Genomic DNA, 26,421 nt, shown 5'->3' on the forward strand with positions numbered 1-26,421 from the left:
GAACTCATTATTGGAGGCGATACGTCTTGATTGTGCATCAGCAACAGTCCTACTCCACTAATGTGCGGAGTGAGAGAGGGCATAAATACACGGCTTCTGGTGGTTGCAATGTTTCTCTTCCCTGCTCCATGTACAGTCTCAGAGACACATCTTCATTAGAACATCAGCCATCACGGTGCAGAGAGCCAGGCAGATCATATATCAGCCTATTTGTTTGACCAGTGGACGGATAAGGAAAATGAGTTTGCACATTCTGATAATGGAAGATAAAGAAGGCAATACATTCTGCATCAAATGGATTCCATCGTTTTCTATAACTATTGTTATAACCTTTGCCAGCTGTGGCTGAATGAATTTAATTTAATTTACATTGATGAACTGTACTCAAATAAGTCAGATAAGTATTTTGGTAAAAGCGATAATAATCTTGTCTTCTAATGTCTATCTAATCTAATATCTATAGTTCATCAACTTCTTTTGGAGCTCTGTCTTCAGCTCATGAATTATTACCTAGTCTAAGCCTTAGTCAAGAAATTATCTTTGCATGATTTGCCTGTTTTAACCATTCACTGTAAACATATCTAATGGACAGCCTTATATGTCCATTGTTGTTCATGTTAAATATACACTTTTCAGTAACTTTGGTAGACTGAAAAAAAGATGAGAAAAGGGGAAAAGCAATTACTGTCAAAATTATTTGGATTTCTGTATAGCTCACTATTCTGATGCGTTGGCTTCAGGTGTAATACATTACCCGCTTATTTACTAGGCACTGTATATCCAAGGTGAGTTATTCTAGACTGGCAAGCTAACCATGTGCCCATCTCATAGCACTTCCATCTGGATATTCATACTGTCAGGCTGCCTTCAGAATCAGTGTGAGTGTCACAACCCTCGACCAACATCAGCATTTGAAAGGAGAGAAAATGGACACAAACAAGTCTAATAATTTTTTAAATATAATAAAGCTTCTCAAGTCAATGTGAATTAATCATCTTAAAGGAAGGCATTATTATTTGTTGTATGAATGCTCCTTGAAGGGACAGCAGCTACAATAAAGAGAATAGGCACCTCATCATAATGGCATTGGTATTATGTCATATCTATGAGTGTGTGTGTGTGTGTGTGTGTGTGTGTGTGTGTGTGTGTGTGTGTGTGTGTGTGTGTGTGTGTGTGTGTTTCTGTGCCTGTGTGTAATTATAATGCTAGTTGAGGTGACCAATCTTGACCTTATGATTGATCTATTAAGCATTATTAAGAAGTAAATTAATGACAAATAATTGAGAGTTAAGAGGAGACTGATGTTGTGACAACCAATCTCTTAATAAGTGTTTTCCTAATTAATTCATTAACCTTACATTTTGAGTAGATTAGATCGGTTTAAAGTTTACCCTAATTACACAATGGTATCTGCTATCAAGCCTTCTTCAGCCAGGTTACCTACTTCATGTAATTACCTAATACCTAATACCTAATTAACATTGTTATGTCCAACAGCACAGGTCAGCATAGGTCATAGGTCACATAGGTCTTCTCTACAGTTCGATAGAACTTCTGTATTTGTCCATACATGGGTATTGTATGTATACTCAAAACTGTGCAAAAATCTATGTTTTCGGTCTTTCATAGACCTTCTTCAGGCATACATTAACCAGTGAATGCAGTGTTATATACGGTTCAAACGACATCACTTGATTAGCCAAATGCGCAACACCTGTGTCAAAGAATTCCACCTAGTGGCTAGACATCAAGGGAATTGTAGTCCTAGATTTAGACTACAAAAGCCACAAAAAAACACATCAAATATTTACACTATATATATATATATATATATATATATATATATATATATATATATATATATATATATATATATATACATACAAACAGAACAAAAAAGAATAGAGAAATGCTACAACATGCAGACATCAGGCAGTAGCCATTATATAGCATAGAACAGGTCTAGGTTCTATTTGTTCATAGCACAGCACTCATGTCGAAGTCCTCATTTAAACCTTGGGGTTGTATTCTTTCTAGGGTGTGGATCCAAGAAAGCTCTCTCTGGCATAACCTCCTGTCAACATCACCCCCTCAGAATAACCCCTTTCAGGGAAGTGTTGTTTAATCTCCAAAGCCTGCTATGAAGGCTTCTATGAACTTTGATGACGTTTTCATCAGAATGGCTTAGTCTTAGTCTGTAAAATGTACTTTTAGGTAAGACATTTTTTACAGCTCTAGGGTGGGAACTGCTAGCTAGAAGAAAAGTGTTACGGACCGTTTATTTCTTGTACAGTGTGGTAATGAGGCTCCCACTATTTGACTCAACCCACATATCAAGAAAAGACACTCGTTGAAGGTCATACTCAAGAGAGAATCTTAAATCAGGGTAAACACCATTAAGGAATAACACAAATTCTAACAGTTCCTTAATTTTTCCCTGAAAAAGGCAAAACACATCATCCAAGTATCTGTACCATTTGAGGATTTTTTGACAAAAAGGATTGTTGTCAGGGGCGCTTAGGTGGCGTAGCGGGTTAAGCGCTGACCATGTAACCGCAGGGTCCCCGGTTCGATTCCGGCCGGGGACATATCCTGCATGTCATCCTTCCTCTCTCTCACCCAGCCTTCCTGTCTAAATCTTCACTGAAACTGTCAATAAAAAAGCATATAGAGATTGGTGTAATCTGGAGCAAAAGTAGAACCCATAGATGTGCCCTTTAATTGTAAATAGAAATCACATATACATGAAATGTAATTGAGCTTAATTAAGGACAAGAGAGGCTAATTCACAGATAGAGTCATTACTGGCTACAATGGGTCTGCCTTTGGGTTCGACAAGACTTCCTGAAATTCTATCTAGTGCAAAGATCTAAATATTTGTTTTACTCACAGGGTCAAATGACCCCACCATGGCTGTTCTAGCGTTAAAAACCCTGTGAATACGTCACTCAAGATCCTCAAACGAGTATCCCTTTAATGATTTGCAATACACCCACTAGCAAAAAACTGCAGCCATTGTGACTTGCTGAAATGTCAAGTGATCTAGAAAAAAACTTCCACAATCCATAAATATATCACAATTAATGTAAATGACACACGTCTTGGCCTAGTTACCTGTTTCCTCATTAGCTTGATTAGCTGTAACCCCCCCCCCAAGGTCTGTAGTGACAGACACCAGGAAATGCAAATGACAACACATCATACACGCACACCTGACCTCTCAAATCAGGCCTCATTTATCTCAGCACTGTGCCCTGTCTAGACGTTTTCACAAGGCTCAGCCCTCATCCACCTCCATTAGCACAGTTAATAAAGCGTTATTAAGAAGTGTATCTGCTCTCCCAGCACTTGAGCTTCCTCACAATGAATCATCTTCCACTGCCAGAGCCTCAGAAGTCCTGGAGAGAATGTTTCATCCGCCGTTTAATTGTTTTAATGAAATCGCCCGAGTTTTGTTTTCTCCACTGTAGCCTATCTCATTATATTTTGGATCATCTGGTGTTATCTACCCCTATTCTTCTGGAGAGAGAGAGAGAGAGATCTGTTGTCTTCACTCCACTGCACACCGCGCTCGGCTGCCCTCGCAGCTGGCCCAGGGAGGAAGAGGAGGAGGTAAACGCAGAGGGAAGGCGTCCACCAAAGCTGCCTGTTGTCCACCAGAGCGGAACACTGGCAGATGCGACAGAGCCTTGTACTCCGCAAAGGGCTGTGACACTGCTGAAGGATCCCAAGTCTGATCAGGCTGTCTCTACCCCCCACCCCTACTCTGTTCTCAGTGCTCCTCCAGTGACCTACATATGTGGCCTGCCACAGCGCATCTTTTTATTGAATGGGGAAAATGAAAATGTTTCTGGTCAAGTGGCCCTGCCAGGTGTTGTTTTTGTTCCTCTGCGAGCGGCCTTTCCATCTCTCAGCTATTGTTTCTCTACCATTTATTTCTGTAGCCCTCATGTACCTGTGAGGAGAATGGCTCTTTCATCAGTAAGAGGGTGGTAATGAATGAGTGTGGGATGGTGTTCGATCTAGTCGCTGAATGTCTGTGGTGTGTGTGTGTGTGTGTGTGTGTGTGTGTGTGTGTGTGTGTGTGTGAGTGAATCGGAGAAAGCATCCTTTAATAAATACAAAACTTCATACCAGCTATATAAGTCATACAGGTGAATATAGTGCGTTATTACACTAACATTATAGGATGTGTTATCAGCAAGGTAGAAGTAAGTAGAGCTTCTCAAGAGAGAATTATGTGACAGGCTGGTGAAAGGGGTACAAGTCGGGAATCATGAAGTCGTGGAAATTACAATAACGTTTTTTTGTGTTGTCGTGTTGAAGAGCCCACTCAATATAACAAACACGAGTTTTAGGATCACTAATACTTCTAATTTGTCCGTGAACTCAGTTTGTTTTCTATTCACAGTATATCTGCCATCTTGCTTTGTACTTGATGAGGGTTGGTTGAGTTTTAGGACTGTTTAAAAAGCAAGGACTGTGTGATCATCTAGTCATGTGTAGTTATGTGTTTTTAGCATGTCCATGTTCTGTCAGCATGTTGTGATGTGCTAAACATGCAGATGTTAGATATGTTACATAGCAATGTTGTTTGTTGTTAGCTGCTAGTTAGCTAGCAAGCGTGTCTATATTGATTCAGAGCGATTTTCTCCGCCATTTGTTTGGAGGTTCAGATAAGCATTATCTGGTTCAACGATTTAAATGTATGAAACATCATTTGATAGCTTACAATGTGCAAATTCCTAATATGTAAACAACTGAAAAATTACCTTGCCAACATGAGGAACAAAACACGAGCTCCTGTCACGTATGTAGGTTTGACAAGAGTCTCCTTGCTATTTATTTTTATTATTATTATTATTTATTTATTTGTTTTTATTTGACAGTACAGTATAGATTACGACAGGAAGGATGGGTGAGAGAGAGAGGAGGGATGACATGCAGGATATGTCCCCGGCTGGAATTGAACCGGGGACCCTGCGGTTACATGGTCAACGCTTAACCCGCTACGCCACCTAAGCGCCCCTATTTTTTTATTTTTTTATTTTATGTTATTATTATGTTAATTAGGTTGTATTGCCAATCAAGATAATTATCCTATGCTGTGTGTAACAATAATCACTGGTGAGTTGAAGACCTAGCAGAGGTAAAGTGGCAACCTCTGAAAAAAAAATAACTAATCTGTTTAATTTCTCACAATGGCGGGAAAGCTTTTGACGTGATCGGGGGGGATTTGAACAGCGGGCTTGAAGGGAGGAGAAGGTATCGGGGTGTTAGTGCTGCCAGTGCAGAGACGCCGGCGACATTAAATCAATTACAGCTCAGGTTGAAGTGGTTGATAATAGCAATTCTGACTGTGAGGATAGAGAATAGAATAGGAGCAAAATCTCATGCGTTCGCTTGTTCTGACACATGTCAGAGATCCGCCAACTTGCTGTCTCTCCTACCATGTGTGCACTGACTGGTTTGCATCATGCAGCCAAGATAAACCCTTCTTATGGGAGCCTGAACAAGGCTGTCTGGGTAATATACTGAAGGCCAACACAACAAAAACGTCACAGGAAAACGTGGCTGGAGAGGCCTGTCTGGTTCTGAAGATGAATATCACAATATTATGCTTAAATATTCTCAGCACATTTTGGGGGATGTTTATTAAATAATGAGTGCATGCAAGAGATGCTGGATACAGTGAAAGGAGGGGGAAGAACGAACATTTCCAAACAAAGCATGAGAGGAAGTGAATAATTGTGAGCAATCCAAACATGTTGTTGTGGATAGAGAGACATGAACTATGGCAACATAATTTACCATGCACACTGTTGTTCTCTCTTCATGGCTATTATTGCAATCCATTACATTCCCTTTGCTATCTACTGCTTTTGTACCCCCATGGAGATAATAAAGCAGAAAAGGAAACATATATACAGTATGTGTGTTTGCATGTGAGCGAGAGAAAGAAAGAAGTGTGAAGCTAGCCTGAGAATGTATTACCGAGTTGTACATAGTAAGTTACCCAATGTTTTCCTGAGCTTTGCACAGTGATTGCAACTGTCCAAATGAGAGGAAAGAAAGACAGACAGAAACATCCAATCAGGGTCCAGCTCTGAGAGACCAGCCCTGAGAGACCAGCCCTGAGAGACCAGACATGTCAAAACAAATGTGTGATTTCTGCATCGCCCCCACCAACCACCAAAACATTCCACTATGAATGGTGTTTTTACATTAAAGCTTTAGCTCTTGGTAAACATAATGTGCTCAAGAGGCTGACATTCCAGCAAACCTTTGATTCAGATGGCGGCAGCGAGTGCCAGACAAGGGCTACAGCCGATGACATGCTAGACGATAAATGCACTTTTTCCATCTACACCTATCTATACCTCTCACAAGGCATTCAAATTATCCCAATCGTCTTTGTGCTGGACCGTGGTGGGATGCGTTGGTGGGGGTGGAGAGGTGTGGTGCTGTTTTCGGCTGACTCAGACAGATAGCTTCAAAGACGTCAGAGCCCAACATTTTCACCAATGCTATGCATGTCAGTGACACGTCTCTCTGAGTGCCATTCCCCTGCTGTGTCTCTGTTGTCCCACTCTCCCCCCTCACAGTCCTGATGGGTTCTGTCACAAGACACTTTCTGCCTGAGCTCTAGCAGCACTGCATGGCTAATAACAGCAAAAGCTTGAGTACATCTACCCAGTCTGAGTTAACCAGAGATGTGGTGTTGGCAGACGGAGCTGTGATATATGCGAACAGCCAATCTGCATGGTGGAAATGGAAATGAACAGAGTTGAACTTTGATGGTTGTCTATCTGTCTTGTTTGGTTAGGTGTTGTACATTTCTGCTCTGGTTGAGGAACAGGGAGTGAACCTAGTTACCCCAGAGCTCACATCATACTGTATGTGTGACATGACGCTTTTTTTTCGTTTTTCTTTTTCCAGGGCTTGACGCCATGTTCTCCCAGCAGCCCCAGGACCTGGTGGTGGTGGCTGGCCAGCCCATCACTTTACCATGCTCCATCCCTGGTTACCATGGTGTTGTCCTGTGGATAAAAGATGGCCTCGCTCTAGGGGTTGGCAGAGACCTATCAGGTGAGGAAAAGCATTTATCACCTATGTCACTCCCATCTCCCCCTCTGGCATGTGTCTGTTTCCCATTCCTTCTCCAATCTGTTACAAGCCAATCCTATTACTTGCACTCATATATATATATATATATATATATATATATATATATATATATATTTGTCACTCTCAAATGTTTCCCTGCTGCTTTTCATCCCATGAAAACAAAATTGTCTTCCTCTTCTCCTAAATATGTCAGTCAGCAGGTAGAAGTGTACAGAATCATCCTATGGATGGAGTTTGGTTAGTGTCCGCAAGAACGTCTGGCCCGTTCTTATTGGCAACAGGGTTTAAACACTTCTTCATTTAAACCTTCTTGCCTGAGTTTGTTTATTGCTACCTGGTTAGCTTAGCTTGCAGGTTGAGTGATTGGTATAATAACAAAATGACATGTTATAGGGGTTGGAGTTGGACTGCAGTCTAAGCAGTGTTGGCCATCAAACAGTGAACTTATCGTTTTAGTTGTAATGGAATTGACCCTAGCTATGCAGGTCTTCACATGAAGGGTTAAAAGTACTGTATTATTTTGTATGACTTACAGTCTACCACCCTTCAGCATTCTGTCCTAATCAACACAGTGTTTCTACTAGTTTCTATTTAGGTTTCACCAACATCAAATATACATGTGAGCGAGCAGCCAGGGAGCATGTTTACTAACTACCTTTAGTAAGTAAATGAGTAACTCACTTTCATAATTACTTATTGTGCCTCTTATATAATTACCTTAGCGCTTGTGTGATGTTCACTTTTTGGACCCTTTGGTACTGTTCGGTTCTACTGACCCGGGAATGTTTATTATTTTGAACTTATATTCTCAATTGATTTTCACATTCATCTAATTAAATCTAATTAACATTAACATTGTTTCATTTACATTTTTCCTAGATAAGTATGATTTATGACACCCAAGTCTTTATTATAGTTGATTTTGCATTTTCAAAGTTAGGAGCATCATGTGCGTAAAAACGCTTCTACTCATCTTGCTGCCGTTCGGCCCCACCTATTCCCAGGGGTCTGACACTTTGTGGGTTGTTACTAAGCATCCTCTGCTCCAGCCTCTCCGAAGGGCAGCCCCCTAGATCCACTAGAACAAAATATATGCACTTTTGAATGTGTACACAGTACCTATTGTGCATTATTGGGTACAGTACCTGTTTGTACCCTTTACTATTATGGGCTATTTTGGGGCTTTCTTGCGCCCTGAGCATACTCCCTTGTACGGGTCACCCTTGGGACTAGGAGCATCATGTCAGGACAAGTGCTATTAAAACCCAATGATGTCCCAGGTCAATTTGACCTGAACAGTACCAAAGGGACCAAAAAGTGAACATCACACAAGAGTTAAGATGAATGACACATTGTGTGTGTACCACAGCTTATCTTTATATCAGAATCAAATTCATTATCACTTTTATTACATCTTACATTGTACACATGAGTACAATGATTTGGGTTTGGTTCCTCAACATTGACATTGCAGCATTCAGATACAAAACAACGTAACATAAGTAAGTAAAAAGAAAAGTAACCCAACATTGATAAAGTAATAAAGTGATTTTACAGTGACTTCAATAGTGCAAAGATGCTGTGCAGAGTACGATGATACGAAATGCTATAATACATACTATATTATAATACAATACAGCGTGGTAGTAAACTAGGCCAATGTTATACAAGTAATTCAGTAGTGTGCAGTATTTATTTTACTGCAATATGTTCAATCGCTGCTATTGCTTCTGTCTACGTTAACACACAACACAGTCATGCAATGAAGAATTATGGCACATCCTCGTCTATACACAAGGAACTGTATACATAAAGTGTGAGGGGTTTCATATTGCACAGCGCATTTCAATATCGGTCTACTCTGCTATTCATAGAAACGAGCTGTGTTGGCAATAGCGCACTCTGCCAGGACCTGTTTCAACTCATAGGAACAGTGATTAAAATGAGAGAAATCTTTCACTATTCACTCGGATAAATCAGAGGACAAAAGATAATGATTCATACGGCAGCTTCTTCATTGTGTAGCGCCTTTTTTATTCTAATTAAAGAGAGATACATAGGCCCAAAGCAGCTCCATACATGAATAGCATGAATATGCATGAATATCATGAATATATCTCTGAGCAGGACCTTGGGGAGAATGGCTACTGGTGTATCTGTTTTGGCTCAAATGGAAAAACTAAAGCTAAGAATGTTCAATGTTCCATCTTGTGTCTTAAACATACTGAGTTAGTTGGAGAGTTTTTTGGAAGCTACAGTATCTGACACACTTGTCTCTTGACAGCAAATGAAACCGTGGTCATCCATTTCTAACACCAGCTAGCTCTATCCATTCCTTGAGGCGACAGGAAGCCACCACATGTTCTTCCTGAAAAACTAAATCACTATCCCTGGCCTCTATTCATCGCCCCTTCCCCGTCATTGATCCAGCATAAAGACAAATCCATTCCTGTCCTGATGGATTCATTACCTTTAATGGGGCTATTTTACATTGTTTGCTTTGGGTAACAACCTGTTATCTTTGAGATTCATTGATATCAATGAGAGTTATTATTATCTATGGGCCTACTGTACACTACATTGGTAACTTCCTAGTCCTAAAGCCTACAGCAATGCTTCATATGTTCTATTTCACTCTATTTACATCTCAAAACATTTAATAAAATGTGTGTGTTGTTTTGAGACATGTAAGGTTTGAGACATGTAACAGTGTTGACGGATGTGATGTAACAATCAGGGAGACTGATGTAACAATCGGCTTGCATCAGATTCAAGACCCTGGTGCTTGTCTACCAGGCAGCTAAGGGGACAGCCCCTGCCTACTTGCAGGCAATGGTCACCCCCCAAACCTCAACCCGTTCCCTTCGCTCCTCCACCTCTGCTGGCCGACTGGCACCACCACCTCTACACCTACATGGCAGTCGCACTGCCCGATCACGTCTCTTCACTACCCTGGCTCCCCGCTGGTGGAATGAGCTTCCCACGGCTGACAGAACTGCAGAGTCACTACCCATCTTCCGTCGGAGACTGAAGACCCATCTCTTCAGGTTACAACTTAACTGCTCCTCCTGAGACATCCACTACCACCCAGCACTTCGTCTCCTGAGACACCCGCTTTTCTCCTTTACTGTGTCCCCTAAGACTTCTACTGCCCCCCTTGTACTGTCTCTCTGTTCTCCAGTATCTAGCTACTGTATATATATATATATTTAAAAAATGTTTTCCTTCTAACACTGAGACTGCCAATGGCCCCTGGCCTGAGCTAGATTACTCTTCGTGATACGCCTGGTGGATTGATGATTCACTTGCTTAGTCAAATGTATTGATTGTAAGTCGCTTTGGAATAAGGCGTCTGCTAAATGCCAAAAATGACCGTTACATCTTGTCCATCAACACTGAGGCGCCCTGTTCCTTCTCTTCACTCCCACTCTTCACGTTTGATTTTAGCTCAAGTTGCTTAGTGTTACTTTAGTTCACTTTCTATTGTTTTATCATTTTAATCGCTTCCTTTATGTTGCAGTCTCTGTCATCTGTATGCAACCTGACCTCGCCAACGCTCCACCTGCTGCCTAGATAGTGTGAGATTCTGAATGAAGACTAGCACATTTCTAAAAACGGTACAAGCTAGTGGAAAGAACGTGTCTACCCCTGGGTTCTCCCGTGCTACAAGCACAGCATTGGCAAATTCAGCTGACTATACTATTTTAACAGCTGAGTTTAGTCCAAGGGTATGCAGTTCATCAATAACTTTAAGCTATTTTAGGAGCACCCTGCCTTTTTTAAACAGGATTGGTTACACCCAAACGGAAGAGGTGCTCAGACGATTTCCAACAACATTGAGAGCTGCATACTGGACTGCCTAGGAATACTGAATGTGCCATACAGTCTATTATTTCCTAGAATTTTTGAGAGACTACAAGAAACTGTCAGGTGGTTCAAATGTGAATAACTTGGTATGGAATGTTTACATGAATGGAATATGTCATTCATATGACACTTCATTCATATATACATGAATGGAGTGGTGTTAATTGTTTACAATTAATCAAGTTAATCCCAATAATATTCTTTGATTAATCAGTTCAATCATGATTAATCACAAGTACTGGTAAATACTAGTAAGTACTAGTATTTACTTGTATTTTGGGGGGGCGATAAAACAAAAACATGCGTGGTGTTGGAATAAAGAAATGCAAGACCAATTAGTTAGAGGAATCTGAGTTTTTATTTTATTATAACATCTCTTAGTTTTGATGATTTCTGAATAAGATTAGAATTTCGACCACTGGTTGGTTTTGTTGCCGCTGTTCCGACCTTCAGTACTAAAAGCCTAGAAGAAGTCTGAAAAATGTCTTGCTTTCAGACAGCTTTTTTTATTCAAACCGATCACTATTATTTTCATTCTCAAATTGCGATCACATAATACAGTATACTTAATGCTATCACATAATACAGTATACTTAATGCTATCACATAATACAGTATACTTAATGCTATCACATAATACAGTATACTTAATGCTATCACATAATACAGTATACTTAATGCTATCACATAATACAGTATACTTAATGCGATCACATAATACAGTATACTTAATGCTATCACATAATACAGTATACTTAATGCTATCACATAATACAGTATACTTAATCCTATCACATAATACAGTATACTTAATGCTATCACATAATACAGTATACTTAATGCTATCACATAATACAGTATACTTAATGGTATCACATAATACAGTATACTTAATGCTATCACATAATACAGTATACTTAATGCTATCACATAATACAGTATACTTAATGCTATCACATAATACAGTATACTTAAACTAGTGTGTCCTAGTTATGTTTCCCTCCCTTCTGTTCTCCTCTCTATCATTCTACATCCAGGTGTCGTCAATTGTCCAATCATTCCTGTCAATCATCATTCCCATCCCATCCAATCAGAGGGCTGTCCATCTGTTTATGTCCCTCATTGTTGTGCTGTGCTTAGGGCATCTTACTGTAAACGGTGGTTTAACCGGCTGTTACTCTTCCTACTAAGAAATGTGACAATGAGAAACACTCTATTAAAGTGAATGGGAGCCAAAGCAATGGCAGGTAATTGGACTTTTGGAGAACAGTAGTCTTCAGTAGCCGAACCCAAGGACTTAAAAGCCATTATACCTCAATATATTATGGTCCTTTTGGGCGGCATGTGCTAAAAACATTCCCCTTTAAACCCTCCAGAGTGAACAATGAAGTCTGGAAACATCTTTTAACAGAACATGACTCATTGGTGGGATGCAGCAAATCAATATTTTACCCAGACATTTATTGGCAGAGGTCCAACTGCAAGGTCAGCAGACATTTAAGGTGGTAAGAGTGGGAGTCCAATCTGATGTGTAAGTTCATTTTGATATATATCGTTTTTTAATGTCTGCCTGGTTCTGCTTTAAAAGCAAAAAACAAAATCAGGTTCCTTCATCAGTGATCAATTGCTGAAGGATTTTGGGAAAAAAACTATCTCTGAAAAATACTGAACATTTGGGGAAATTTCATTCGCAGATATTGTCATTTCAAATCACATACTGTATCTCCAAATAATTAGAGACAGTTAACCCTTTAGACAGCTGTTGAAGTCATTCATATTGAGAGTTTGGGAAAGACTCCATAAAGCTTCCCATTCAAAGAGGTCCTTTACTCGTTTATTTTTCCCAACAGAGGAATGCAGCCCTCAACACACTCGCAATGCCAAATCCAATAATAGTTACGTGTTAAGGACGTTTTTTTAGAGCCATCACATACCTGGACTGTAAAATGGTCAGGACTCTTGGTCCACCCTTTTGTAGGTTATTAAATCATAACTCTCATCCCACTGCACTGCCCTAACCCTAACCCTAACTCTCATCCCACTGCACTGCACTAACCCTAACCCTGCACTGCTGAAACACTGGTCAATCTCTAGCTGTGCTTGTTCACCACTACAATAGCCTTGCTCTTGGGAACACAGACCTCCCCAACCCCTCATCAACATGGTCATCTTCATGTCATGGCTAGGGAAGTCAAACACCACCTGTTCCATCATGTGTTAATATAGCTCTGATTGTTTCTTTCCCTTGCAAAGAAGTGTCATGCAAATATGGCTTTTCATACAATAAGTGACACCACATGATCACTACTCTAAGAAAACATACAGTCTATTTGTATTATAACCTGCTGCTCAGCTATTGCTCTGCTATTTCTGAAGTGATGGTGACACATAAACCAGTCGATGGTATACATTTGAATGTCGATAGGCCTACACCAGTATGTTTTGTGATTTCCGATCTTCTGGCATTGTGGCATCATGCTCTGCCTGCTATCATAAGTAAATGACCTCTGCAAAGAGAACTCATTCAAACGCTAAACAGATCCTGACAGAGAGTGTTGTGTTCCAGGCTACCCTCGGTACACCGTGATTGGAGATCACAGTTCAGGAGAGCACCACCTTCGGATCCAGCGTGTGGAGCTAATGGACGACGCCGTGTTTGAGTGCCAGGCTATCCAGGCGGCCATGAGGTCCCGTCCGGCCCGACTCACTGTGTTGGGTAAGTGTGGATTAAACACTTGCAAGCACGCACACACACACACACACACACACACACACACACACTATTATCTACTGTATTAACGTAATTATGTAATTACATGGTGTATTGAGCTACATATACACTACGCAGTTCCAAATCCAATGCTAATGGTAAATGTATTATGTCGCATCATTTCAGTAATAACACAGTAATAACAGAGTTACCGCACAGGTATATATCAACAGGTTATCAACTTTTTCTCAGAACATATTCTTATGTATGGCATGTGTAAGTCCTAAAAATCGGAAAACTATTTTATGAAAGCATGCCGCTACTAATGAATATAGCAACGCTAAACTTTTCTAGTCCCTAATGTTTTCAATTTAAATTTCTGCTTCACACACCCAGCCACCATATTCATTATTAAGCCTGAGAGTTTCTTAATTCAACTCCAGTGGGTTATCCTTCAGCGTTGCCAGTTCTGCATTATTGGGCAACATTAGTACAATCACTGTTCACTCTTTTCTACAGCCCTCCAGCTTCCCTATGCCTCCGGCCCCCTACCCTTCAGCAGTGGAGGGTGGGTAATAGAGGGGGGAACTGGAGTCAATGACAGAGGCAGGGAACAAGGGAGAAGGGATGAGGGGAAAAGAGGATGGAGGAGTGGGAGATCCGTGGGGCAGAGTATCCTCACCACAAGCGACTGATCCGCTTTATTGATCTCCACTAATGAAAAGTGAAACTAATGATCTATAGGGTTGGAATCAGGCAGAGAAAGGAGAGAAGGGATGACACATTGCGGCCCACTCTCTCTCACTATGCCACACTCTTCTGCAAATGGATATGAATGAATAGAAAAAGAAGTTCCAGAAGAAACGTGGTGGGCTTGTAAAGTGTAAAAACGTTAAAGATGGTTTGGACGATACATAGATAGATTGGTTGGGTAGTTGAAAGAAGATAATCTTATTATCATAGAGGATAAAGTTAAAGATAATTTGGTTGGTTGGTTGGATGGATGAACGGTTTATGAGAGAGAGGATCGATAGATGACAGAGGTATAGAAAGATAAAAACAATTAAGAGGTTAATCCATATGGGTTATACTGAGTGAAACTGTAATGACTCGTGAAAGTAAGAAAGGATGATGGCTAGATACATGTAGTTGAACCATAAGATAGATAGAAGGTTAGATAGATAGTATGTTAGAAGGTCATAGATAGATGGCATTATGGACAAAAATATTGGTGCTATAACAGCTTCCACTCTTCTGGGAAGATGTTCTACTACTTTGCTCCCATTCAGCCACAAGAGCATTAACACTAGAACAGCCGTGCCTTTTTTACCTACTAAATGTATAATATAACACTTTACAATGCTCAAGCTGCTATTTACACACAACGACCACTAGTTGGCCGCTTGTAAATTAGCCTGCCTCCTACACAGAAAAAATGCAAAATAGCTTTATACTAGCTTATCCTGATGTGATTTTGAAAATGTAAGGATACTGGGTGGTAGAACGCACATATCTAGGGTTAGGGTTATTTAGTTTTTTTCACAAACAATGCCACATTTTGCAGTTGAAATAGTTTGCATAGCTTAAAAGGTGTAACAACTCTATGTTAAAAAGTGCACAAGTATCAAAGGTATCAAAACAAAAAGTCATAGCAACCAAAAGTCATATGCATGTTTTGAAGTTGGTGTGAATTGCTGAAGCAAGCCCACTAATAATGATGATAATAAGTATGAGCAAGAAACTAGTTGGACTTGCTGAAATAAGCTCACTAATACTATGCATGTTGAAGAACAATAGTTGGACCCACTGAAGCCACCCCATTTATTATGAGCAAGAACAATAGTTGGACATGCTGAAGCAAACCCACTATTATGAGCTTGTTACAGAGGCAAGAGGCGTGCTACCTAAAGTTCCTCAACCTCCAGACCCCTGTGTTCACATTGACTAAGTTGTTTGATCCAGGCATCAAGGAGAGGGAAATGGTTCGAGAGACTTATGATTTAGGATGCATCTCTTAATTGCATTTGATTCATGTCATTCTTATAGCTGTTTTTGCATAGAGGCTAATACACAGAGTATCACAATTAACTCTGGTATCCTTACACGCTTAGTACAGTTTACTTCCACAACTGTTTCTAAGCCAGTCCTCCTGTTTGAAGTCCCCAAATGAGTAATCATCCTTAAGCAAAGGGGCCATTTGTTTCTTATTCCACCAAGGCTGTTTGAGGGTGAAAAGACTTATCATTCCTTCTCATAAGCCCCACCAAAATACATTTGTTTAATCCGCAGCCTAGCCGGCTGACTCCTGATTACATGGCCAAAGAAGGCCCCAGGCAGACACACATGCAAAGTAATGGAATACATGTCACAGGTTATCCCTGAGACCCTTAACTCCACCCAACACAGCTAACGATCTCTCTGCACCCCACTCCACACAGAAGACCAGGACAGATGGTTATAGAAATATGTATTTATTATTGCCGATTGGAAAGAAGAGCAACATGTACAGGGTCTCCCATACCCTCCCCAAACACAGTTCCTAATGGTGGATCCCTCCCTTGGCTATGGGGATGGCTGCACTTGAGACAACTGGGAAGGGTAGTCACACACCACTACACTGCACTCTCTAAACAGAATGCACTCTCTGCACACTCTGTAAACAGACTGCACTCTGTAAACACACTGCACTGCAAACAGAATAACTAGGGCACTGCACAACAAATGTGGGAAGAAACTACAACAGAGTGAAGGCACTACAAGTGAATGGGAGGCCCCCCGGGACCCATCTCAACTACCAGCTCCCCCAAACTTGGGACCACCGATGTCTATGGGAAGGGAGATCTATTTGATCATGCAAATAACTCCAGTTGAAATGGGTAAACCATTCATAACAGTAAGGTTAGTTTTGACTCACCATGATGAGGGTAATAGCTACGGTGAGGAGCATAAATGGACCATTTGCACCTTTTGGCACCTTCAGGTGTTAATTGCACCTCAGGATGTGACTTGTGAAGAAGTGAAAAAATGTGGAGAAGCTGTGAACCTTCATTTACATTCACACTTACGTTTTTGGCATTTAGCAGACGCCTTAATCCAAAGCGATTTACAATCGATACATTTGACTAAGCAAGTGAATCATCAATTCACCAGTCGTAGCAGGAAGAGTAATCTAGCTCAGGCCAGGGGCCATTGGCAGTCGTCGTGATAGAAGAAGAAATAAAAAATAAAAAAAAAGATTATTTTTTTTAACACAGGAGAAACAGTACAAGTAGGGGGAAGTAGAACTCTTAGGAGACACAGTATAGGGGGAAGCAGGTGTCTCAGGAGGCACAATGCTGGGGGGTAGTAGATGTCTCAAGAGGAGCAGTTAAGGTGTAGCCTGAAGAGATGGAGGTCTTCAGTCTCCGGCGGAGGATGGGGAGTGGCTCTGCAGTTCTGACAGCCGTGGGAAGCTCATTCCACCAGCGGGGAGCCAGTGTAGTGAAGAGACTTGACCGGGCGGCATGACTGCCGTGTTGGGGTAGAGGTGGTGGTGCCAGTCGGCCAGCAGTGGTGGAGGAGCGGAGTGCAGGTACTGGCAGGGGCTGTCTGTTTTGCTGCCTGGTAGGCAAGCACCAGGGTCTTGAATCTGACGCAAGCTGCTCTCGAGAGCCAGTGCAGGGTGCGAAGGAGGGGGGTAACATGAGAACATTTGGGGAGATTAAACACCAGACAGGCAGCAGCATTTGAACAGCCGTGGTAGTCAAGAAAATGCTTCCAGATTTATTTTTCTAAGTGTGATTTTGAATGCTATTATGTTAAAAACAGACATTTAGGAAAAGTCAGGGAAGGAGGCCATGGGTTTCACAACGGCAGTTATTTATTATAGTGTCGTATCACGTCCATGACCATCAATTTTGGACGACTAGTGTTAATGTTGTCCAAACTTTGTCCTTGAAATCCATAGCAAAATCTAATTTTGGAGGCATGGATGTGCAGTTTCTACACTGACCTTATTGCTGTATCCAAATGAGGAGAGATTTTTAGATGCTTGAAGTAAGGCCAGTGGAGAATTAGATTGTGGGGAAAAAAGACCATAGAGAAATGAGAGGGTCATCATTAAAGCAACTGAGGATCAACTTTCTTCCTCTCATATATCTATCAAGAAAGAATGGCTGCCCAAAAATTATCCTTGAACTTTTAACATCATTTGAGTGCATGGGATTTAAGCTGACCAATGGAGGCCAAAGGGTCTCAAGCCTAGTAAATTAGGCATGAAGGCGGAGATTGAGGTGTTATGGTCTGGGGGTACCTTTGAGGCTAATTATAGCCCCTGCAGCAAGTTATAGCATGGCTGGAAATGTATACCTAAATGTTTCACCTTGGGCTGAGATACAGTATACAGTCCATGTTTGGACACAGACAGAATTTGTGTTATTTTAGCTGTTTACCAAAACATCTTCAAGTTACAGTTATATAATGCATAATTATGGGCTTAAAGTACAGACTCTCAGCTTTATGGTAAGGGTATTAACATCCACATTTAAGGAAGGCTTTAGGATTTAAAGCTCTTTAATATGTAGCTCCCTCTTTTTCAAGGGACCAAAAGTAATTGGACAATTGACTCAAAGGCTGTTTCATGGGCCAGTGTGGGCTGTTCCTTCATTATTTCTTTATCAATTAAGCAGGGAAAAAGTCTGAGTTGATTCCAAGTATGGCATTTGCATTTGGAAGCTGTTGCTGTAAATGCACAACATGCGGTCAACGGAGCTCTCAATGCCAGTGAAACAGGCCATCCTTAGGCTGCAAAAACAACCAATAATAATATTAATAATAATGTATTGAATTTATATAGCGCTTTTCCGAGGCTCAAAGACGCTGACAATATAGGGGATATGGGAAACACAATAACAACAAGTAACATGGAACACTGAGTCAGCGAACGGGGAGGGGGGGGGGGGGGTGTAGAGTCCGGTGTCGATGTTGCTGGGAGCCTCGATGGATGTAGCGGCGGCGGCGGAGAATGCCTGCCTTGGTGGCGGCGGTGGCAGCAGCAGCAGTGAGGCGATGGTTGTGGTTCAGTGAGTGTAGGTCAGTGGCAGTATAGGTGAGACGAGAGAAGGGCAGGGGGAGGTGGGGGGCAGGTGAGACGGCCGGGAGTCCAGGGCAAGACGACAGGAGCAGCAGGAGGGCGAAACCAAGCTGGAGATGAAACCAGAGCGACAGAGCGGTGCCGCCGTTGCCGTTGTCATCTGTATTGCCAGCCTGGGACCGAACCCGCGCGGCCGGCCAGCCTAGCCGTGCCATGCCAGCGACCAAATCCCGCAGTAGTGAGTGAAGGTTGGGAAGGACTGACACTCACCTGCGGAGATGGCAACCCCCGAACTGGGGAGGGAGTGGTGGCTACCTCCCGGGACGAGGGTAGTAGCACAGCACGGCCAGGCTAGCGATGTCTGAGAGCGGCGCGCAGCGGGTCGGCAACACAGAGCCGGGGGACAGGAACGATGAGGCGGTGAATACTGTAGTCCGGTAGTGGAGGCGGTGAGTACTGTAGTCCGGCAGTGGAGGCAGTGAGAGGCGGGAGATGGCGGGGGGAGGAAGCAGCGGAGGTCGGCGAAAAAATCTAACAAAACAAAGTGAAAAAATACTTGGAAAAGAAAACAAGAAAAATAAAAACGAAATCCATTAGGGAGATAATGGGAACATTAGGAGTGGCCAAATTAACAGTTTGGTACATTCTGAGAAAAAAAAGAATGCACTGGTGAGCTTGGCACCACAAAAAGGTCTGGACGTCCATGGAAGACATGAGTGGTGGATGATCACAGGATCTTTTACATGGTAAAGAAAAACCCCTTCACAACATCCAGCCAAGTGAAGAACAGTCTCCAGGAGGTAGGCATATCATTATCCAAGTGTACCATAAAGGAAGACTTCACATGAACAAATACAGAGGGTTCACCACAAGGTGCAAGTGTAACGATGGTCAAACAGCCAAACTTCTTTCATTTAATTCGTTTATTTGACCTGCAGAGAAGACATATAGAACACAATTCTTCTCTGGTCTGCTTGTGAATCCATTGAGGTGGCGGCCATGTTCTCCCACCACCGTCTATGTACATTTCACATCAGGACAATTTGTTCACAGAAAGAACACAAACTTCCCTCAAACATTACAAATAACAATTACAAACAACATGTGGAGCGACATACCTGCAGAGAAGACATATAGAACACAATTCTTCTCTGGTCTGCTTGTGAATCTGCATGTTCAAAACAACATACAATAAATGTTCTGTTTCACATCATCACAATACATCACATCATCACAATACATGTAAAAACAAACAGCACAGTACTACACCAACACCTTCACCCTACATTACAAGATTCTTCATACAAACAACAAAACACGAGGAGCATTTTACATAGCGCACATACCCATTGAGGTGGCGGCCATGTTCTGACGCACCACCGCAAGTACGGCAACAAGAGAAGGACAAAGAACGTGCAGACCTGCAGTACACCCAAACTCCAAAGGGGGGCTCCAACAACAACCAGGGCTGCTCAAAGCACGGCGAAACTCATCTACATTCACCACAGCTAAACATACATTCCCAACTCTGTTACACCCACCTCCCCTGAATTTCGCCAACCTTGAGCAGCAACTATACATTTAAATACTACTTTTTACTTTTTACACTATTACATAGGGCCGCCAAAGGACAGGACAGCCAACTTGAAAAGTATCCTATAAGGATGAAGTGGAAAGAGAGGTAAACTACCTCTCCAACCAACTACTGGCGGTAGGATGCGTTCTACACCCCACAAGACCCTATTTTCACTGTGTATTACTAGCCTTCAAGAGGCCACAACCTCTTATGAAACAATCAGAATAACGAACAAACCTATATGTCATAGGATGTCAGTGTGCACAGTGTATACATGCACTGAACTGAGCTTCGGCTTATCTAACTGTGGGAAGCCTGGAACACTGACCTGCAAACAGCTCGAATGTTTGACTTAGTGTCTTGAATAATGTCTTGTCCTGACATAGTATATATCAATCTGTCAACCGGTTTGATAAGGCGACCAAACTTGGACTTGACCTGTGTGACTGTACTAGGATGTTCACACTGTGTGACAGAAGCTAAAGTGTCAGTACGCTGTGTGTCACTAGCATCATCTGTCTGATTTGTGTTACCAGAAACATCAGTACAATCATCAGCGCTAACCACAAATCTAGAATCAGAGTTAATGGACTGATCTACCATTTGCTCCTCAGCCATCTGCTCGGGAACCCTCTGAGGGGCAAACGAGACTGAAGACACTACAGTGTTAGTAGCCTCTGTCCGTGAGTGGTCAGGGAATGGTAACTGGGTGACCCACTCCAGGGTTCTTCCCTTGGGATCCTTGGGCTCTGGAACAGTCAAGGGAACATCCCTCTCCCGAACAGCTCTTCCCCCATACTCCATGTCTTCAACCTCCCCTCCCTCACTCCCAGGACAGGAATCCACTCTCTCCGACTCGAACGCGGTTCCTCTACTCACTTCCCCAGGCAAGGAATCCTGTTCCACTTCCGACACGGACATATCACTTGGCTCATTTGATGTATGAACAGCAGACAGGGATGAAACTGGGTCAGAGATCACACTCGTATCATACACCGGCAGAAAGTTCACCAACAACAATAGATTACGGTGGACTACCTTCTCTCGTCCAGTGACAGTGTCTTGTATCCTATATGTGTGAGTCTCAGAGTTCCTATCCACCACAGTGTATACAGTAGACTCCCAACGATCAGCCACCTTTCTCTTTCCTCTCTCTCTCTTGTTCGCCAACAGCACACGGTCTCCGACGTCAATGGTGGGCCCTTTTACTCGTCTGTTGTAGAGCTCTGTGTGACGGTGCTGTTCTTTTATGACATGTTCCTGGGCTATGACCATAGCTTCTCTCAGATCCTTCGTGAGAGACATCACATACTTGTCGTAGCTGACCACAGCTGGATCATTCAGGACTGTCCGGAAGAGTATATCGACAGGGAGACGAGGAGTACGCCCAAACATCAGATAGAAAGGTGCATAGCCAGTTGACTCATGCGCTGTGCTATTGTACATGAACGTCAGAGTTTGCAAACGCCTCGGCCAGTTGATTTTTGCCTCTGGTTCAAGCGCTCGGATCATGTTACCGAGAGTTCTATTGAAACGTTCCACACTACCGTTACCCATCGGGTGATACGGGGTTGTGTGCGACTTTCTGACACCGGAGACTCTGAGCAGCTCACTCACTAGTTGACTCTCGAAGCTAGCTCCCTGGTCGCTGTGGATACGTTCTGGGAACCCAAAGACGCAGAAGAACTTGTCCCATAGAACTCTCGCCACCTGTTTGGCTGACTGATCTTTGCAGGGGAATGCCTGGGCCATTCTTGTAAAATGGTCAGTAACAACTAACACATCAACTGACTTGTTCCTTGAGTCCTCCGCTGACCAGAAATCAATGCAAACCAGCTGAAGTGGCCTGGTTGATGTGATACTCTGCAAAGGCGCCCTCGCAGCAGGTTCAACAGTCTTACTGACAATACACCGCTGGCAGTTACGGACGTAGTCTCTTACGTCTCTGTCGAGGTTGAGCCAGAAGAACCTCTGTCTGGCCAAGCCAAGACTCCTGAACTGACCTTGATGGCCAGCATGGTCATGAACACCTCTCAGAACTTCAACTTTCTTAGACTCAGGAACCACATACTGGCGGCGTTTTGACTTCACGACTTGATCCCTCGAGACTCTGTAGAGTATCCCATTGCTCACAACAAGTTTCTCCCAGTGCTTCAGGTACCTCATGACTGTGACTGATTCCTTATCTCTCTCTCTCCTGGAGGGTCTCCGATGTCTCTCCACATAGTACAAGACTCGAGAGAGAGTTCTGTCTCTGAGCTGTTCATCCCGGAGTTCCTTCTCACTGTAAGCAGGAAGTGAGTCCTGACCACCTGGGACTAACTGAGGCAAATGGTGCAAGACTGCTACAGCACGCGTTCTTGCTCCGACCTCCCACAGATCGTCATATGACTGTAGAACAACAGACACTTCATCCATCTCCATAGACTGAGCGTGGACATGCAGAGGTGATGGGACACTTTGAGCGTAACTCTCTGCCTGGCGTGGAGTGTCACCACTATCATTGGACGACCGGAAGGCGTCCTGTACAGAAGCACTCGACACATCCTGGACTTCGGAGAGGAGATTCTTGTAGGGCTCTTCAAGTAATCTGTGACTGACTCTCTGCTTGACGAAAGGCACACGACTCAAGGCATCAGCGACAACATTCTGTGGGCCTGGCACGTACTTGATGTCGAAGTTATAGCTCGCTAACTTAGCCACCCATCGTTGCTCGCAGCAGTCCAGCTTGGGCTTCGTCATGATATGAGTCAATGGATTATTGTCCGTCCAAACAGTGAAATCATGCCCCTTCAACCAATGGCTAAACTTGTCACAGACACTCCACTTCAAGGCTAGGAATTCCAACCGATGGGCTGGGTAGTTTCTCTGAGACTGAGAGAGGGACTTGCTGGCGAATGCGATTGGCCTCGCTCGGTCTTCACCCTCTTGGATCTGCGACAGGACAGCACCGATGCCATCAAGGGACGCGTCCGTTGACAGCATGAAGGGACGGCTGAAATCAGGGTGAGCCAGGACAGCCGTCTCAACCAGCGCCGTTTTCAGCTTCTGGAAAGCCTGCTCCGTTTCGGGGGTCCAGTCAGTAACCTTCAACTTCCTGCTTTGTGACCTTTGTTTGGACTGTTTCACCTTCCCTTTTCTCTTCTGGCCCGTCAACAGAGAGAAGAGAGGCTTTGCAATAGCGGAGAAGCTAGGCACAAAGTGCTGGTAATAATTGATCATCCCCAAGAAAGATCTGATTCGTTTCTGTGAGGGGGTTACACCGTCCGCTTCCATCAGGTCAGCACTTGTCATCTTTGCGATGCTCTCAACTTTGCTGGGATCAGTCAACACACCGTTGTCATTAATTATGTGGCCGAGGAATTTGACGGATTTCCGGAGAAAAAAACACTTCTTGGGGGCCAATTTCAGGTTATGACCACGCAGTCTACTGAACACCATCTCCAAGCGTTCCAGAGCTGTCCTCTCATCAGGGGCGTACACCAATAAATCATCCAGATAAACCAGTAAGCTCAGATAGTTCTGGTCTCCGAAAATGCTAGTCATCATACGCATGAAGCTCCCAGGACTATTACAGAGGCCCTGCGGGAGGCGATTATACTCATACAAGCCCATAGGTGTTGTAAAGGCAGAGTACTTTCTGTCATCCTCGTGTAGTGGCATGTTATAAAACCCTGAGGTTAGATCCATAGTACTAAACAAGGAGTTACCTCCAAGTGCAGCTAAGCAGTCGGCCTGGTGAGGGAGAGGGTGAGCATCCTTCAGGGTCCTCTTGTTCAGCCAGCGAAAGTCTGTACAGATACGGAGATCTCCGTTCTTTTTCCATACAAGAACCAACGGAGATGCATATTCACTGGTTGACTTCCTGATTATATCTTTCTCCTCCATCTCACTCAGTACTTGGCGCAACTTCTGATACTGACTGGGGGGCACTCGTCTGAATGGGAGCCGGAATGGCCTGTGATCTGAGAGGTGAATGCGATGTATGAAGCCCTTTGCCTCTCCACAATCCAGGTGATGGCGTGAGAAGATGTCCTTGTAGCGCACAACCAGGTCAGCCATCTTGCTTCTACACTGTTCAGACACGTCACAGGAGTGTATGTCGAGCCCACTCAATCCCATGTACTTCAGTTCCTCATCAACAGTGCGGGCCGCATTTTCACTGGACGGGGTTACTTGACAGCAACTGAGTAGTGGGACCTCAGCAGGTCCGGTCTCATCCATGTCCTCGAGCGCAATGCAGGAGAAGACGTCGGCCAATTTAGCATTGCGTCTTACCAAGACGGGCCTGTCGGACGAGTTGATCAGCTTCAATGGAACCCATCCGTCTCCCCACAAAGGAGTAACAACTCTGGCCACCAGAACCCCTCTTGGAGCTGAGCGACACGATGTGGGCTCTGTCATCACAGCGCTACCAGGAGACACAATAGTGGACTTGGGTAGCTTGCCCCACATCAGGTACTCCCGACCAGGCTCAAGACACACGGCTGAGTTGCACCTGACTGTGCCTATCTTGTCAGGTATGACGTCACCTCGCCAACGGTTCAGACCAGCGAGCATCGAGAGAAACTGTTCAGATTCTGGATCGCCAGCAGGACAGGGCGTAGACACAGCCTTCCAGTAGCCATCACATTGCTTATACTGCCGGAGGATATATTTAATAACATTGGTGCCTAGTATCAACTCATCATGCTGGCCTTCAACTACCAGAGTGGGAACCATAATCCTACAGCCATACACCTCCATTTCCACGTTGAAAGCTGACTCAGGCTTGACACGGCGACCACCACAGCCAACAAGCACCACATTTGAACTGAACTGGTTATGCTCTGTAGCAACTCCAACCTCTCTAAGCTTTCCCTCTGCCGTCTTACTCATTGTACAAGCCATAGACCCACTGTCTAGCATAGCATTTAGAGTCACTGTATTACCAACTGTCACAGGTGTGTAGAAAAGGCTGTCACTACCACTAATTGTATGCGTATTCTGATAAACAATATCTTCAGAGTTATCACTTGAGCTTTTGAGAGCTATATACACTGTCTCAGCACTAGATTCGTCCTCACAATGGGAGTTTACTTGGCGACCTATACTTTCTCCCTCTGAATACAGGCCACCTAGTTTCCCTGAGGCTGAGGTGCTCGGGACGACCTGGTGGGACACTCAACTTTTGTGTGACCTGGGGCTAAACAGACAAAGCACAGCCTCTCTGACATGCAGTGTGAGATGGTAGTGTGTCTACTGTCATCACAGACTCGGCAGGCCTTCTCACGGGCGCCACCCTGGTATCTTCCGCCACGAGGAGCACTGTCACGCTGCTGCACTTTCCCCATCATCTGCTCCAGCCTCTCCATAATGCGAGCAAGAATCCTGTCTTCAGATTGCTGAGTGTTCTGGGCCACAGCAGTCGCGGAGGAGTGGTACGGAAGCTGGCCTAAAGCATGGCCCTGGGAAGGAATGAGGGTAGAAGGCGGACACTGTGTGTGGTACACTGGACTATGGGCAGGAGCAGGGGGGTACTGGGTGGAACACTGCTCAGACACAGACTGAATCGAAGGCTCTGGATGAGACTGCACAGTGTGGAGGGCGGTGGCATGGCTCTTCAATGGCACAGAACTACCGGTCCTGCCAGAGGCTCTCAGCTCTCTCTGATAATTATCAATCTTCAACTGTATGTCTCGTGAGCTCCACTCCTCAATAGCCTTGCATTCCAGAATACGGGATAGTCCAGAGTCCGGGCAATGCCTGACAAACATCCGTGCTACCTCTTCACCCACGTTCTCCATCCTCCTACCTTGTCTGCGAAGGCCCTCACCAGCTACATCAGTTGCTTTGTTGATCCTCAACCAGTAGTCTACAGGGTTCTCATTGGGTCTGGGTAGAGTGGCATAGAAATCTGACAACGGGAGGCATGATGACACATCACTGAAGTACTTGAGAAGGATATCATAGATGAGATCAGGGTTCTGCTTCACATCAAGTGTCTGATCGCTTCGCAAACCAACCCTCACAACATCCTTTGCCTTACCCATCAGCCTTGCCAGTATCTCCTCAGCCTGTTCATGCATT

The 26,421-nt window shown here is 43.6% G+C and overlaps 1 protein-coding gene across 4 annotated transcripts in view; it reads left to right on the forward strand.

Moving 5' to 3' along the window:
• The window catches only part of LOC308168339 (kin of IRRE-like protein 3), a gene marked incomplete at both ends in the record, with an annotated part of 240,788 nt that overhangs the window by 125,983 nt on the left and 88,384 nt on the right, over positions 1 to 26,421 (forward strand). For 3 of the 4 annotated variants that reach the window (XM_080542894.1, XM_080542895.1, XM_080542896.1), the window contains 2 exons: positions 6,951 to 7,089; positions 13,562 to 13,711. In XM_080542894.1, the coding sequence (XP_080399020.1) occupies positions 6,951 to 7,089; positions 13,562 to 13,711 (289 nt within the window). Of the gene's footprint in view, positions 1 to 6,939; positions 7,090 to 13,561; positions 13,712 to 26,421 lie in introns of those variants that run through there. The other variant, XM_080542893.1, reaches the window with a different exon arrangement.

This window comes from Nansenia antarctica (genome assembly GCF_963989245.1).
Source record: "Nansenia antarctica genome assembly, chromosome: 12".
NCBI classification, from domain to species: Eukaryota; Metazoa; Chordata; class Actinopteri; order Argentiniformes; family Microstomatidae; genus Nansenia; species Nansenia antarctica.